The following is a 16,804-nucleotide window of genomic DNA, read 5'->3' as shown; positions in this document are numbered from 1 at the left end:
AGCCAAAGAGTATCATCTTTGCAGTTCATACTGTTTTAAGTGCTTGTAAGCATATAGTATGTTTTAGTTAATTATAATGCCAAATAATTATGTTCAAGCCTAATTGAAGTTACGATTGTGCACTGTTTTAAGCACATATCAGAAGCGCTCACCAACATATTTGTGTTTGGAAATTTACAAAACAGATGCCCTTGTAGCGTAGTACCTGAGCACTTGTGTGTAACAACACCCCTTTTTAAGAATTACGATCTTGAAAAGTATTCCTGCAGATATACTGAGAGACAACAAAAAAACATAAATACATATAAACAAAGTTCTTATTTGGAACAGCTTTTCTTAATCACTAAGATATTGTGCTCCCACACTTGCCAAGTGCGATCTTAGTGGGAAAATCTAATAACAATAGCATAGTAAGAAAAAAACGAATAATGAAACAAACAACTTCAGAGTAGTCATTACATTTAATTGTGAAGCAGCCATTCAAAATACAACTTAGTTTCTTGGGAGCAGGCGCCCCGTTGGATTAAATAAATCTGGAGTTGTCACCACGTAACAGCACCGTAAATGGAAGCAAAAACTCTTTCAACGTTTATAGCGCGAAGTTCTGTCTTGAACCGGATGCAAACAAGCCAGTGTGTAGCAGTAAGTATTGTAGTAATAATAGTAGTAGTTAGTATAATTTTGCAGCTTGGCTGTCTATTTCGAATGACACGACGGTTTATTGTACCAGAACATGAATGGGTTGAAGATACTTTTGGCAGATCGTAGCAGTTTCTTCAAACCACTACCTTTTACAATGTTGAAACCACTAACAGGCACCGATCTTACATCCGAGCAGCTCTATATCCAACACTTGTTTATAGGTCACTCTATTACAGAATGACTGAACAAAAGTGTTTCATTATGTGTATTTTACAAAATATTTTGTTTGAAGCATGTTTTAGCAGTTTAATCCCTGAACGAGCTTTGGTTTACGTTATTCGAGCAAGAAAGCTCATTTAGACTATGAAACTATTATTTGTTTTTAATGGAAAGTTAGTTATTAATGCATATTTGCAGAAAGTACAAGTTTATTTTAGATTGTTGCTTAGTTTCTTTTAATTTATTGTTTCAGTTTTCTTCAATTTTCTGCCGTAAAGCATGGGAGCTTGCTGTTGCTGCTGTGCCGATCCAGATAAGGTAAGCGTGATTGGCCAGACATTTTTTTCTGATGGAATTTTTGAATGACCAAAGTTTTCGACGAGCACATTCTGTTCTGTTGCATCGAATCAACATTGTTAGACCATTTTGTAGATTACCTCTCTTTTTGATAACCTAATAAGGCGTAAAATAGCAAGCTCATACTCAGACTTGCCAACCCAAGAGTGAGGCAATGCGTGAGATTTGGTTTTGGGGCAATTGATGTATCAATGATAGTATATATGAAATTGTGGAAATTGGGGCAAAAATCTCGCGCATTTCTCACGCATTTTCATTTTTCCTTTGGGGTGATTGCGTGAGTCTCACGCCCAATGCGTGAGAGTTGGCAGGTATGCTCATACAGCAGACATTTCTTCTATTTAGAAGTTTTAACGCATCTCGTTTTGTAGGTGTCTTTGTGTTATGAGTCGGGCACTAAATAATGAGTGGCAGTACGTATTCTAAAAAGCTAACACTGCCTTTCAAACATCCTGAAGGTTATTGCTCTACATGTATTTCTATTTAAACAATGGGAATATTGAGGAATGTTCTAATATTTTTGATATACAATCCATAGTCTAATTTATTTGCTGACAGTTCGGCTCATAATTAGCTATCAGCTTTGACACAGACATTATCAAATATGAAAAGTTTGTTTTAAATAATAAAAACACTGTCAAATTTAAAATTGCAACCCTTGCCATGATCAATAAATATTCATATGGTTTATGACATTTATTTTTTATTAAACAAATACATTTTGATATACATATTTACGTTTTGTAAATATTTTTTCACATCCAAAAGAGTTTATATTTTTACAGATCATGAATTTCATCGTTTCATCTGCAGTAAAACTATCAACTCCTATTATTTTTATAGCAAAAAGTTTTTTGCATTATATTAATTATTCTGAATGTTTAATTACAAAATAAGAGGAAACGATGTCCCTTTTTATATGCCCCGGTCAAAATACACAAACGTATTGGCTTCGTTACTGATCAACCCATTATCTGAAAAATAATTGGAGTAATTCGGGAGGGGAAAAAAACAAAAGAAGCATTTTTATGTCCGGAGTTAGTTTTTACTCCAAGGTCAGAGGTCAATGCGGCACGCTCTGTGTTATGCACTTGATGATAGGAAGGGTGTTCACCCTTAATCATCTTCTTTTGCCAGAAATATAGAGGTTGACTGCTAGCCGAAATGTCAGCTTCGTGTAGGTGCCCTCTTTTAGTTGTGAGATCAGTGAGCAAAGTGCTTGATCAACCCAAAAGCTAGACATGCTTTATTGTTTTGGCTGAGAAGACATGCTTTATTGTTTTGGCTGAGATCTAAATTGATCTCTTCAGCATTTTGTAAACGATTTATCTATTATGTACCTAGATAACTTGGCTAGCTTTTTGCAATGCAGTGTTAGTGTTGTTGGAAGGTGAGAGAATCTTGTATTTTGGGCTGGCAAGTTTGCGCTCTGTAGTCTTATGAATAAGGTGACAGCTGCTGCCTGTAGGCAACAGATAGTACTTCAGCGGTCAGCGATAGTTTATAATGCAGGTTACTAGACAGTAAAATAGTTTAAACTGTTTTAGCAAAATCACATTTCTGTTGTGTTCATCACTCTCCTAGCTGTGGTATACTCACTTTGGTTACATAAGAAATGTGTTAATGTTTTCGAGTTCACAGCTTTATTGTAGATGTGCAAATGTTTTATTTGTTATAAAGATTATTAATATAAAATAGTTATCCAACAGCTGGTTGTCGAACAGGTGCTTGTCCAATATCCTTCACGAGGAGTCCATAGGTGAGATACTCATATTATCAGTTTGATTTGAGAAAGCGGTAAATCTATATGTATTTTCTATTGACAGGACTTGTACTCCTGATTAGAATTATAGTATAGATACTCGCAACCCCTTTTATTAAACCAATTGTGATGTTGTTATGACCTCACGCTTGGGACATATTGTTGGTTCTTTTGGCTAACGGTATACTTTCATTGATCTCTATTACTAATGTACATGTCTGTATATTTATTATCTCTAATTCTCAAAGATGTCTTTATTCTTTTTCAGGAAGAATACCCACCTTTAGGCAACCCAGTGAAGAAAAGATCCTGTACCGATATACCATGTTGCCTCGTATTCGGCCTCTATTGGGCAGGGATGGTAAGCTTTGCCTTTTGTTTTAGCTAAAGACGTGCATTCGCATTGTTTAAAGGTGAACATACAGCGAAATAAAGTACATATTATCAGAAAGTATTGGTATTTTTCTATTATTTGCGATTGTTTTTGATGTTTGAGGTGATCTGACTGCCAGTATGTTTCAAGATTAAAATCGACAAAACTTGATCGGGGTTAAAAACGGAAGAAAAATATGTCACTAATTGCGCTGCAAACTTGTCTCTCTCGTTATTGAGATCAGCTATTGCATTCAAGTTGCAGCATTACGAGTCACTTTGCCAAAGTGCAATTATAGATGTCATAATCCCACTTCTGCTTAATTCTGAACATTCCAAAAAAGGACCTCATTCAAACTATTATATCTCTGAACTGGGTAAGTCTACAAAGACAAAAATTACATAAATTTAAGCTTGATGTCTTGGCTTTATATCGATGTTATTTTCATTTGCATCACTTCAATCGTGTAAGTTCACCTTTAAAGATAAACATACACAAAATTTTCGTAGGTTTTATCAGAAAGTATCAGTATTTTTCTATCAGTTGCGACTGTTTTTGATGTTTGAGGTGATCTACCTGCTAAGATGTTTCAAGATTAAAATTGAAAAAAACTTCATTGTGGTTAAAATGCTCGGGTCAAGCGGAAGTGCGATTACGGCATCTATAGTTGCAAAGAGACTGACAGCATAGAGACGCGTAACGCTGCAACTTAAATGCAATAAATAATATCAACTGTGGACACATATTTTTCTTGTGAGCATCGTAACCGCCATCAGGTTTTGGTCGATTTTAATCTTGAAACATCCTGGCAGTCAGATCATCTCGAACATAAAAAACCATTGCAAATGGTAGAAAAATATGGATAATTTTTGATAAAATCTACTAAAGTTTTGTGTAATTTCATCTTTGGGTAACTAATATCAGTGGCATTGAACAAACCAGTCATGCCTCCCACCTACATGTTTTCTATAAATCCTGATTGGCAGGACTTCCTGCATTACCTAACCAATCTTGCAATCAACGAATAACCAACATTACAGAGATTGACTCATAATCTACAGGTTTTGTGGTAAAAGTTCCTACGTAGTAATTTGATAGAAAAGAGATGACAGAATAGTTTCTGGAGCGGATAGGTTTGACTCATAGAATTGATATGCATGAGGGAGGACGCAATGGCCGATAAAATGCTAATCTAATGCTAATTAAAGGTTAGCTCAAAAAAACTCAGAATACCCTGTACTAGTATGTCAGGTTCAGTGAACCGCCTTCAGTATTAGCGAGTGACAGTAGAGCCGGTCTACATATTTCTGTTTTTCTCCCATTTATCTACCCGAGTACCAGATAAGCTAACATAAATTTCCTACTAATTCTCTGAAAAAATGTTTTATGTCTCCAGACTCCTCGACGAACTATGAAGTTGATCTGAATACAAGTAATCAAAAGGAATAAATTTAGAAGCACTCCTGTCAGCAACTTGTGTCAGCACTTATGTGAAATATATTTAGAAGCACGTTTGCAGGCCTGCTGTTATCCTTTAGTCTTCCTCTATCCAGGCTTAGTTTATAGTAGTCTTTGTGCATTTTAAATCGCTAATCATAGATATCTTATGGATTTATATGCACTCTATTGAGGTCGCTATAGCCAGTGGTAGCCCACTTCATCGCTAATGGATACAACTGCCATTAGATCAGGCGTAATCATTTGGGAGTAAAGGCTCTGCATGGCTGAGCAATGATGAAGACTAATAATGTGTGTCACTGTTTGATGCAATGAGAGGTTATGGCAAGTAGTAACAGGTGAAACTGTATCCTACAAACTCAGACACGCATCTTCAATGACTTCCCTATTGTCACAGCTTATGTGGGTTTACATAGAAGTGAGCACGCAAGCTTCTGTGTGTCGGGTTGCACAATTATGTCGACTTCTCCTCGGAGCCACTCGCTTTGTCTCTGACAATTTCCACTCGGGTTTTGAAACCCTTATGCTCGATGCATGTCTGTATGGGCATTTGTGGATTGTCTCCACTTTGCTTAGTTGCATCTCCTAATCAATTTCACCAACTTTTTCTTAGTTAAATATTCACCTATCATCTGTTCTACGTAAATCTTTGTCACTACTAGTTTCAACTAATAATCGTGAAACTCCCAAGACAATGTGAAGAGGTGATTGGGTTGTAATAACATCATCTTGCATTTATCTAATTTTATTATTTCAATGCGAAGGATTAAACCATAATAAACATAGTATTTCCTGTTGTGCCTTAACTGAAATAAGCCTTTACAGCCAGTGGGAATGATTGCTGAAGCAACTTCCTGACTAGAATCAAATGTCAACCACTCGAATGCCTTATTTACAGTAATCTTGAAACTGATATAGTAACTATGTGATAGAGAAGTTGTATACATTTTTTTCATATATAGAAGCCTTAGCTCCAAAAGTGTCGAACGTTGCGTCTATATTAGATTATTTATGATGTGGCTGGTAGGCTATTTAAAATTATCCTTCTACACAAACTTGGTCTAAACTTAAAACTACAGTAGTACAAAATGGAATAGCTACCATAGCTGTGCTTTAGCTAGATGGTTTAATAATCAAGGTCAAAATTGTAGAATGCAACAGGCTACGAGTGCGCTATGATTGGAGGCTTGGAATGTTTTCTTTGTTTTACTTTCCCGCTGCACTAATCTTGTCTTTTTATATTGTCTACCCAGTGAGAAGTGTTTAACAAGTGTTCAAACATATTATTAGGTTTGGTTTTTGTTGCAAATTTTGAGTTTTCACTTTGTCGTCCTGGATTGTAAGTCAATTGACAATTTAGCTGTTTTACCCTGTGGAATTCTAGAGTTACTCCGTGAAGCTTGTAAAGTTGTTTTGTGAATTTACCAGGGAAAGCTCTAACAATTATTACTAAAGAGGAAGTCATGGTTTACTGATTTATATATATACAATACAATATATATATATATATTTATATAGGTTTAGTAATTACGACACAGACTCTGGTTAGTATTTTGGTGCAAGTTGCACTCCTTTTAGACTCACTCCAGTCAATACAACTGAACTTCCAAGCTGAGCTCGTTGGATCATGCTGTCCATATTATTATCACTATTATTTAAGGATTTGAATTACTATTTGAATTGAGTTTGATTTTAATTGAGTTCAGACCACAAAATTCGATTAATCTTAGAATGACACCAAGGTAGCACCTACCTGTGAATGAACTCTAGATCATCTCCAGCAAGCTTATCTTTTTAACACTGTTTGTAGTGTTTTACTTCTCCAAATTTAGTTTAGATGAGTTTCAACTCATTAATAAGAAGGTATCACATTGAATACAAAATTAAAAAAAGAACTTTTGAAGGTTCGGTTACTGCTGCTCAGTGATGAACTCATTAAAATCTTTTAATTGCCCATTACATTTCAATTCAGAATTTTTTTATTAAACTGATGATGCTTAACTATTATCTAGTCCGGTTAAGAAATATCAAGTCGTGTAGCCTAAAATTTAATGTCATATAAATTAAGAAATATAGTATAGCAGCATAGGCTATGTTTGTTTCAAACATGTGCTCCAGCAAAATCATCTAATCCATTTCAGACATTCATACCAGCCAAAAAGATCATTTCCCTCTTATCACCTGAAGAGCGTGGTTGTGCGAAACAAATTTGTAGTGACTTTTAGATCATGTTTTCTCTTACTTTTTATCTTTTCTCATACATACATACATACATATGACTATGTATATATAAGTAATTATATCTAAATTATATATAATTATACTTAATAATTATATATAATTATATACGGTAATTAATGCTTGCCCTTGATATTCATTCACAAGAATATTGAGATTTCAGTTTTAGCTGTAGTCCATTCACATTGACTACAGCTAAAACTGACCAAGCTTTGAACATTAAGGGCAAGAGGTAAAACTTTTGTAATAGTCTTCTCTTACAAGATAATTTTTTAAAATTAATTATTTCTTGTAAATATTTTCTCAGTTTATTTGTTTTTCATATTTGCTTTTGTCGATGCAAATACAGCTAGCTATAGCTTCGACTTTTCTAGGGTGAGATAATTTGGTTGTGATGAATAACTTGACCTTGACCTGCATTCATTTGACTCAACACTTTAAATACCTGACGGACGTGCACAAAATAGACACTAGAGAAACTCTTGTGAAATCATCATAATAGAGCCAGTTCTCTGTAAGGCATTAAGCTTTTTTGTTTGACTCGAGTGTTCTCTGATATTACAGATAGGTATACTGGTTTACTGCCTTCTGTTTGGGAGGGTAGAGCGTCTCCTCAACGGGTTTGATGACTATGGGAACACATGTGGAGTGGAAAACAATCATCAAGAACTTGTAGGCACTGGCCATCCATATGTCAATCAAGACATGACTGATAGACCGTAAGTCTTGGTCACCAACGCTAACATATCGGAAGTCTTTGAAATTATGTATCAATGTCACAATAAAGCATTGTACTTGAAGGCTTTTGCAGTTAGAAGCATCCAAAACAATTGTTTTTATTAGTTCCATACAGAATCTGGAAACTTCCACTAGTGTAATTTTAGTATTGGAAAAACCGCACCTCTGATAAATATTTATGTAATTCTTTATATCAAATCACCAGCACTCTTCAAAGGATTTCTAGGGGTGATAAGTTTCTATAGTCTGGTTACCTGTATAAACAATTGATTGTCTATTTAACACTTGCTATTTTTTGTATTGTACACTTTGTACTCTATTTATTGTACACTACATCGTATAGATCAAAATGGCAAGACAATTTCTTGCTTCGAGATGCGATTTCGTCACCAGCCGTTGGAGAAACGTACTTTTTCTAGACTGAGATTCACCAGCTTGAAGAAGGGAGGCTTTGTGCATTGCTAAATGGAGACACTTCTGGTTTGAGTGACTAGTTCTGCCAATTATGGAAGTCATTTTTACGCGGCTTGTATGTTTGGCTGATCGTGATGCCATGACATACATACTAGATACATGCCATGATACATACTAGATTAACACTGCATTCAGGTTCTCATTGCCAAGGGTATTTCTGAGTCCAACCATATACGTAGGCGTAGATTTCCTATCGTGAACCCCCACATTTTACAGTTTTAAGCGGATTATGGCGAATTTGCGACTATTTGGGCAGACATTGGCATGTAGAGCCCTCCTAGACAGTGATATGACTGTGCTTCTATCAGTGTGCCTCTATGAGTGTGCCTCTATAAGTGTACCTCTATGAGTGTACCTCTATGAGTGTACCTCTATGAGTGTGCCTCTATGAGTGTACCTCCATGAGTGTACCTCTATGAGTGTACTTGTATGAGTGTACCTCTATGAGTGCGCCTCTTTGAGTGTGTCTCTATGAGTGTACCTCTATGAGTGTGCCTCTATTAGTGTGCTTCTATGAGTGTACCTCCATGAGTGTACCTCTATGAGGTGTCATTGAAACATGTAACCTAAAATCTTGATATTTAATTTTTGTAGGCTATAACAACTGACTGACAGCCATGTAACGGACACATTTACCAAATGCTAAATCGTTACTGAATTCATTCTTAAGTTTCCCTATACTAATAGGATAGTTACCATGTTGGTTATTTGTCACATAGAGGATAACTCCAACTGTGGGTATGCATGGCTCAGTGGTTGCTTGTCATGTAACCTATGTTATTTTTCATGTGTATTCCAAAAGTTACTAATGGGAATTCAAAGGCGCTCTATGATCTCAAGTTTTAAGTCTTCCGTGCATAATTTTGGTTTTCCCCCGATTATGACACCACTTGGCTTTACTTATTTGTTTTTTTTGTTACACCAAATGAAAATAACATTTTTTTACAAAAATGATTATTGACTGCTCAATAAAAGTATATATATGAAAGGATGAAATTTATATATCTAAATATAAGTCTATTTATTTATATATATATAATTTATATACATACTCGTACAACCACTATTTGAATGCCATGGCGCTTTATTTTTCAACCCTTCCTCTATATGGTGCTTTATTAAAGATGTCGTTCAAACACAGTGGCGCTATATATCTCGACTAGCGCATTAGAATTTTGGTAAGATAAATTTAACCCTTTTATTGGCAAAGTAATGCTAATGTCACTTATAATTTACTCTCTTTCGGGCGGATCGACATTAATGCCGTTAGCCTCAGCGTTTTTTCTAAACCGTTTTTCATATATTTGTCAAAGTAATACGATTACTTGATTATTTAGTGCTTTGATTATGAAATGTTAGCGTGATGCAGTTACTAATTATTTTGATGATGTCACTTTCAAAGTTTTAAAGGAAGAAAACTGTGAAGCTTTGAAGTTCGAAAATGGACATAAAATTTTTAAGCTTTAGACATTAAAAATTTTAAAGTTAGAATACGCCATATTACGTTGTACGTGTTCCTGAGGAGTATTCTCATCATTCATCAAAACACTTTAGTCTTCAGGTCAGATTGTAAACCAAATTAAGGACAAATCTGAAAATAATGGATATGATTTAGAGTCTTAGACCATAGTGTCTTCAAATCAGAGTGTCGTTCTGATGATTGTGAAGATCGATCTGCTCAGGTACACTGTCACAAAAATCATGGCAACCACTACAGCAACAACGAAAGAATTAATTTTTATTAGTGTAACCGACTCATTAGTAATACTATTTTGTGGATACTTTTCTACTTTCTATTGTCGGTTCGTAAAGACCAAAGAATGACCAAGTGGTGGGTAAATAGAGGCGATGTTCAATTAATGGGTAGCACTGTATTTTTCAACTCTTTTTCTATAGTGGCGTTCTATTACAGGTGGCGCTCAAATAGAGGTTTTACAGTGTATATATATAGATTTATATTTAGATATATAAATTTTATCAGACATTAGCAATATATGTCAAGCATTTCTAATGTATGATAAAATTTTGTGATTTTATTTTTCCTCACACTTTTGTTTCTAGCTACCAGTCCTTCTGACATCTTAAGAGCATCCCGATGCCAGATAAAAATGTTATAAATGTCCGCATTTGCGATTTTATTTTATTTCTCATTCTTATTTCTGTTTCTAGTTACCAGTTTTTCCTGAACTATTTGCAACTCAAGACCTCATATCTCATTTGTGTCAAGGAGTGTCCGACTAGGCAGATAAAAGATATGCCTGACCTATATAAGTTTGCGAATGAGACAGGCTCGTTGCTCTGCAACTACAACGTACCTGTTGAGGACTACCCTAGACGGAAGACCAACGGTCTCTTCTATGTTGGCGATTGTCCTGCCTTTGAAATTCCTGTAGAGTGAGTAATTGGGTCTTCGTAACCTTTCTAAAACATTTTTCATTTTGTGATTTTAAGAATAATATGTATAATATCAAGGCGAGGTTATTATCTCAGGAAAGGTCAGCCTTCTGAACTGATCGACTTTCTGGCGCACCATCCTTCATGAATTTGTCCTAAAACTAGTATGTAGTACTGCCTTTGTTAACATTCTAAGTTTGCTTGTCTGCGAAAATAACAACTTTTACACTTTTGGGAATGTATTCATTTGTTCAATTTATCAAGTTATTCTCATACAATGCTATTATTTGAGGTACAAGGGAGTACATCAATTGGGGATATATTGTGGTCCTTTGGTGTGGCAGTTTGGCCTCATTTTGGGTACTGGGATGACATCATTTGATGGTTATATTGGTGTTAATATAGTGCATTCTGGGTACTGGTGATAACATCATTTGATGGTGACATTGTTGTTAAGGTGGTGCATTCTGGGTATTTTAATGGCTTCATGTGATGGTTATATTGGTGTTAAGATGGTGCATTCTGGGTATTGTGATGACAATATTTAATGGTTATATTAGTGCTAAGATGGTGCATTCTGGGTATTGTAATGACTTCATGTGATGGTTATATTGGTGTTAAGATGGTGAATTTTGGGTATTGCGATGACATTATTTGATGGTGACATTGTTGCTAAGGTTTGATATGTTTGCTTTAGGGAGCCGCTCCTCGGTCGTTGCATACCTGAAGATGTTCTGACTAATACAGTTGGACAGCTGATAAATGAGACAATAATTGGGGATTTCACCAATTTTTTTGCTCAATATAATCTTTTCAACGAGATTGGCCGCTCATTCATTGACGTTCGCTTTGATTTGTTGATCCTATTGGGAACTGCTCTTGGTGAGTTTGGACTTGTCTTCTTTTATCTTGTCATTTTCTCCAACATAAGCCTCTGATTGGCTTAAAATCAATTCTCATAACCTTGATATAGCAAGCCTTTCTAGCTTTTGCTATGGTATATGCAAGGTGTTCTCTGCCATGTTGCTGACACCCATACAATTAGCCGGTAATAGGAGACAGTGGACCACCGGGTTACGGCGTCCCTGTTTTACAGTTTGTTCGCCTTACGATGTGGAACGCAAAGTTTTTCCAACCCCTCATTACTGCATTTTCCTCATTATATTACATGAACAAAAATATCTCTCGAAATTCAAATTCGGCAGTTGATGTCTTGCATACGAGCTTGCATCTAGTTTGTAATATGTACAGTACTTACATAGAATTTTGATGATTTTTACTGGGGGTATTTGCATTAGCTACTTACTATGGGTTCCTCAACCCCTCCATACGACATTTTCGTCTTAACGATCCCAACACCAGAACACATTTATGTCGTATGGCGGTGTCCACTGTATCTGGAGTGTTCATTGAAAGCATACCTACCCTCTGCAACTTCCAACCCTAATATATAAATTTTGGGTGACATGCTTTTTTAAAATGAAAGATCTAAGCAGCACCTGAGTAGAGCTTTGTTCTCATTTTGTTTTAGGAATGTCGCTGATTTTGGTCTTTCTGTTACGATTTGTTATCAAGGTCGTTGTCTGGTTCATAGTGATAGCCACTGCCCTAGTAGCTGTTGGTAAGTATCATAATTGTATCGTAAGTGGAAAATAGTTACTGTTTCATTCTAGGTAATGATAAAGATGTTGCTATTGCACTTTTAATCGAAGTTGATGCACGATGTACATGTTGATGCATGATGTATACCAGTTGATTGTATTCAAGGGAATGAGAGTGCCTTGGATGCCCTTGATATTCTTTGTTATTCCTTTTGTAATGGTTTATGATGAAGTTTCTAGTAATTCTATGAAAACAGGACTTGAAGATGGACTTGCACAACAATCTAGCAGACTTTATCAAAAGTGACGGTATTTTTATATTATTTGCGATTGTTGTTGAGGTTTTAAGTGATCGGACTGCCAGGATGTTGCAAGATTAAAATTGACATAACTTGATTGCGGGTAAAACACTCAGATCAAGCGAAAGTACGATTATGATGTCTATAGTTGCAAAGAGACTGACAGAATAAAGACGCGTAACGCTGCAACTTGAACGTAATAGCCGATATCAACTATAACAATGGTAGCAAATAGTGACATCATTTCGGACATATTTTTCTTCTGAGCATTTTAATCGTGATCAAGTTTTGTCGATTTTAATCTTGAAACACCCTGGCAGTCAGATCACCTCAAACATCAAAAGCAATTGCAATTGATAGAAAAATACTGACACTTTCTAATAAAATCTATTAAAATTTTGTGTTAGTTCACCTTTAATCTCAAGTTGCTCCTTGTTGTTCATCTCGCAGGTGGTACTGTATATTTCTGGGTCGTCTACTACCAACTAGTGAAAGGTATTGATCAACAAAAGACACACAATGTGCCCATCATACAGTTAAATGTGGACGCTGAGACAGCCTTCTTGGTCTATAGCATCACAGCTACAGTACTGACTGTGAGTACATGCCACTATCTGAACTGCATTGATTGTCAGTGGATATCTGCATCTGTCCTTTGCTAAATCAAACATGTATAAAACTGGCAAAACATCCAAACGAATTGCACGTCTTACTTTGCTAACAGTCCGAGTCAAATAGACGCCTACTAAACTGCTGAGAAGTGCTAAAGGGTTTGTCTCAAATCGGCTCTTTTTATTCTTGCTTTTCGTTCTCCGGCTTGACTCCACGAATTGAACTCCGAAAATCTGTTTGAATTCAGATTCATTTTTTACTCAAATTTTTTTATTGAGTGCTTAAGGGGGGGGGGTAAGAAGGAGGTCGAGCACAGAGGTTTCAGTGTATCAGCTGCTCATGCAATGGTAATACCTCAGATGAGTTACTGCGGTTACCTTTGTTTGTCACCAGGTGATTCTCCTACTAGTGATCATTGTGATGCGGAAGAGGTTGCAGCTTGCTGTGGCGCTCTTCCAGGAGGCTGGCAGAGTCTTGGAGAACACTCCACTCATTCTTATTCAGCCCATCTGGACTTATCTGTTTCAAGGCGTGGTAATCGCTGTCGGCATTATAATGCTTATATTCTGTTCCGGACTGAGTAAGTATCACTCTATTGTTCATTCCATTGTTAATTTGTCTCTTTTCTTTGATAGTGTTGTACTGTAGTATCAGTATGTTAGTAGTACTATAGTGTCAGTCTGTCAGTAGTAATATAGTTTCAGTATGTTAGTAGTACTATAGTATCAGTCTGTTAGTAGTACTATAGTGTCAATATGTTAGTAGTACTACAGTATCAGTCTGTTAGTTGTACTATAGTATCATTCTGTTAGTGGTACTATAGTATCAGTCTGTTTGTAGTACTACAGTATCAGTCTGTTGGTAGTACTATAGTATCAATCTGTTAATAGTACTATAGTATTAGTCTGTTAGAAGTACTATAGTATCAGTCTCTTGGTAATGACAATGGCTTATGAAATAAGAGGTAATAGATGTCTCTTGTTAAAAACATACTTATTCTTTAGCTGATTTCCTAACAATCTTTTCAGAGAAATCGACCTTTTTGGACTAACGTTTTAGTGTGGATTGATTTAGTTTTAAAATGTTAGTGTTTACAAGCTCAGTGTAGATTTCACATCAAAATGTAATAAATTTCGGTAATTATCTTTTTACATACGCGCAAACTATCTTATCACTCATAAGAATAAAAGTTTTCATGTTTGCGATTTATATAGCTGATATCAAGGTTGCCGATATGGAGCGAGAAGGAGGTCCAAATGGAACACACAATGCCATAGACTTTGTCAACCAAAACCCAGTTAGCTACTTTGGATGGGTCATTATTATCGGCGTCGTGTGGATGATAGAGTTTGCAATTGCTGTTCAGGAGCTGATAATAGCTGGCACTGTGGCTGACTGGTTCTTCACAAGGTCTGTTTTTTATCAGCTAGCAATGGCTGTTGTAGTCATGGCAATAGTAATTGTATTTATATTTTATATTTCGATTGTAACTATTACTAGCAACAACTTGCTTTTGTGTTGTTGTTTTATAAAGTTATAGTTTAATACAGATTGTATGGAATGCATTTTTCTTTAGCTCAAAGCTTTTCTAATAGTATCTTACATGTACATAGCGGGAACTTACAAAATATGAGAAAATTAAGCACACCAGTACCACTTGTCCAAATATTATTGTAAACCATTTTTGTCTGTTTCTTTGTTTTGCCAGAAACAAGAAGACGTTGAGTTGCACCATATGCAAAGCTACCAGCCGCACCGTCATCTATCACCTTGGTTCCGCTGCCTTTGGTTCCTTCCTCATCACTCTCATCCGTATCCCCAGATACCTTCTCATGAAACTTGACAAGAAGTGAGTAGCCCAGCAGGTGCTTGAAAATGTGTCATGCCATGGCTATTCAAATACCTGTTAGTAACCTGTCAACTTGTAAAACAAGTAGGTGCATAGCTTAGAGGTCGTTACAAGATTATAGATGCTTTCTGATTCTCTACGTCTAAATAAAACGCAATCAAGGTACACGTGGGGTGTTCAGTTTCTAATCTGATCTAATCTAATTGAAAAATTACCCTAGTCTTTAGTTAATAGTATGTGATAACTGAGGCTATTATAGTCTGTTGACAGTAAATTGCATGCATGGCAATGCTTTATTCAATGCTGTAGCTTTAGATCTTTATAAATGGTTTCATGTGTTTTGGCTATGATAATCAAATGCTTGTCTCTATGCTCTTTCAAATGCTATCTCTATCAAATGCTATGTAGTTATTACCGTGTCGGTCATATATACGAGTCGTATATTGCTGAGCGCAGCAGGTAGGGGATAACTCCAAGTTTATGAATCAGAGTAGTACTAAACAAATGCATATCATGTACCCTTTTCAGGCATCATTTTTATCCTTTGTCATGATATGGGTAAGGACTCCGAAAGCACCCTGCGTTACCTTTCCATGCGTCTTATACGAGCAGTCTGACAGGCCCATGCTGGCAATTTGCTTTCTCGTCTTTTGTATGTTTACTGCAACTAAGCAAATTTTTGCTGACATGTTTCAATTTCTTGGCTTTGTAATTCAGATGAGTTGTCTGGCAGGTTCTTAGAGGCAATTTTATCCTGTTAATGTCATGTAATTTGGTAGCGTATAAAACCCTTGCTGACATACATGTATGTCACTTTATGTATCAGCTTCCTCATGTGTCAATTTCAGATATGGCATTTAGACACTGTTGTCATGATTTGTATAGGGTAAGAATGAAGCTGTACCTTCAGATAGAATTTTATCGTATCTACAATATTTATTATATCTTGTAATTTTTGTTACAACACTTAGGGCTACAAATACCTCGCGTTGTTTTCTACCTGTTGAATAAAGCTGTCACGATTTCTGACATGATATATTAACAGAGCCCTACATGTGTTTTGTTCATTTCATGTCAGAATTCATGTAATATTTAGTAACTAACAATAGCTGCCTTTAGGTACTTCCGTTTAGCACACGAGTCACAGCGAGCCAAATGCGAAAAATGCAAAAACAACTTGCTTTTGAATACCAGATGTCTTGACATGTTTATAGTTTTTAAAGAAAAATTTAATCTCGGTAATTCTGATAGCTCCGTAACGTATTTGCTGCTGTTTTTGCGAGCTCGAAGTTGTGATGAAAATATATACAATCTGCAGTGTGTTAGTGTGCATGTGGGTATTGTGCAGACGACTCTCACCTAATGTTGTATTTCTGTTTGTATATGAAATCCTGAAGCCAAATAAGTTCATTATTTTGCAATTTTCTGTTTTATTCTAAATATTTTGTATTGCACTAGTTGATTTATACAGTACAGTAGACGCTCCTTTAACATAAACCTTTCTTCTTAATTAAATTCTCTATAGCATAAAGAATGTATGTAAATTTTTTGCTTCATACAAACAAAAAAATCCATATAACGTAAAGTGTGACGTCAGTGCAAGCTCTCAAATTTGATTCGATTAAAAATATCGTTTTCTCTCTTGCTACACGTGAGAGAGAAATGTCATCTAGGGTTATCTCTAGTACCCTAGAAGTCTAGTTCACCATGAGAGATCGTCAGTTGTGCCTATAAAGCACAGAGAATAAGTAGCTGCACAATTATTTAGAAATATGTCCGTAAAGGCCA

At 35.8% G+C, this 16,804-nt stretch overlaps 1 protein-coding gene across 1 annotated transcript in view; it reads left to right on the top strand.

Moving 5' to 3' along the window:
- Window positions 1–595: 595 nt before the first annotated feature.
- The window catches only part of LOC137392039 (choline transporter-like protein 1), a 31,213-nt gene continuing 15,004 nt past the window's right edge, over window positions 596–16,804 (top strand). Inside the window, exons 1-11 of the mRNA XM_068078648.1 lie at window positions 596–642; window positions 1,115–1,179; window positions 3,249–3,341; window positions 7,614–7,768; window positions 10,431–10,655; window positions 11,353–11,537; window positions 12,187–12,276; window positions 13,006–13,151; window positions 13,561–13,747; window positions 14,382–14,577; window positions 14,876–15,016. Of these exons, the coding sequence (XP_067934749.1) occupies window positions 1,141–1,179; window positions 3,249–3,341; window positions 7,614–7,768; window positions 10,431–10,655; window positions 11,353–11,537; window positions 12,187–12,276; window positions 13,006–13,151; window positions 13,561–13,747; window positions 14,382–14,577; window positions 14,876–15,016 (1,457 nt within the window). The 5' untranslated portion in view covers window positions 596–642; window positions 1,115–1,140. The remainder of the gene's footprint in view (window positions 643–1,114; window positions 1,180–3,248; window positions 3,342–7,613; window positions 7,769–10,430; window positions 10,656–11,352; window positions 11,538–12,186; window positions 12,277–13,005; window positions 13,152–13,560; window positions 13,748–14,381; window positions 14,578–14,875; window positions 15,017–16,804) is intronic.

The sequence above is a fragment of the Watersipora subatra genome, chromosome 3 (assembly GCF_963576615.1).
Source record: "Watersipora subatra chromosome 3, tzWatSuba1.1, whole genome shotgun sequence".
In the NCBI taxonomy this organism is placed as follows: domain Eukaryota; kingdom Metazoa; phylum Bryozoa; class Gymnolaemata; order Cheilostomatida; family Watersiporidae; genus Watersipora; species Watersipora subatra.
This window is presented reverse-complemented; position numbering and strand designations above follow the sequence as displayed.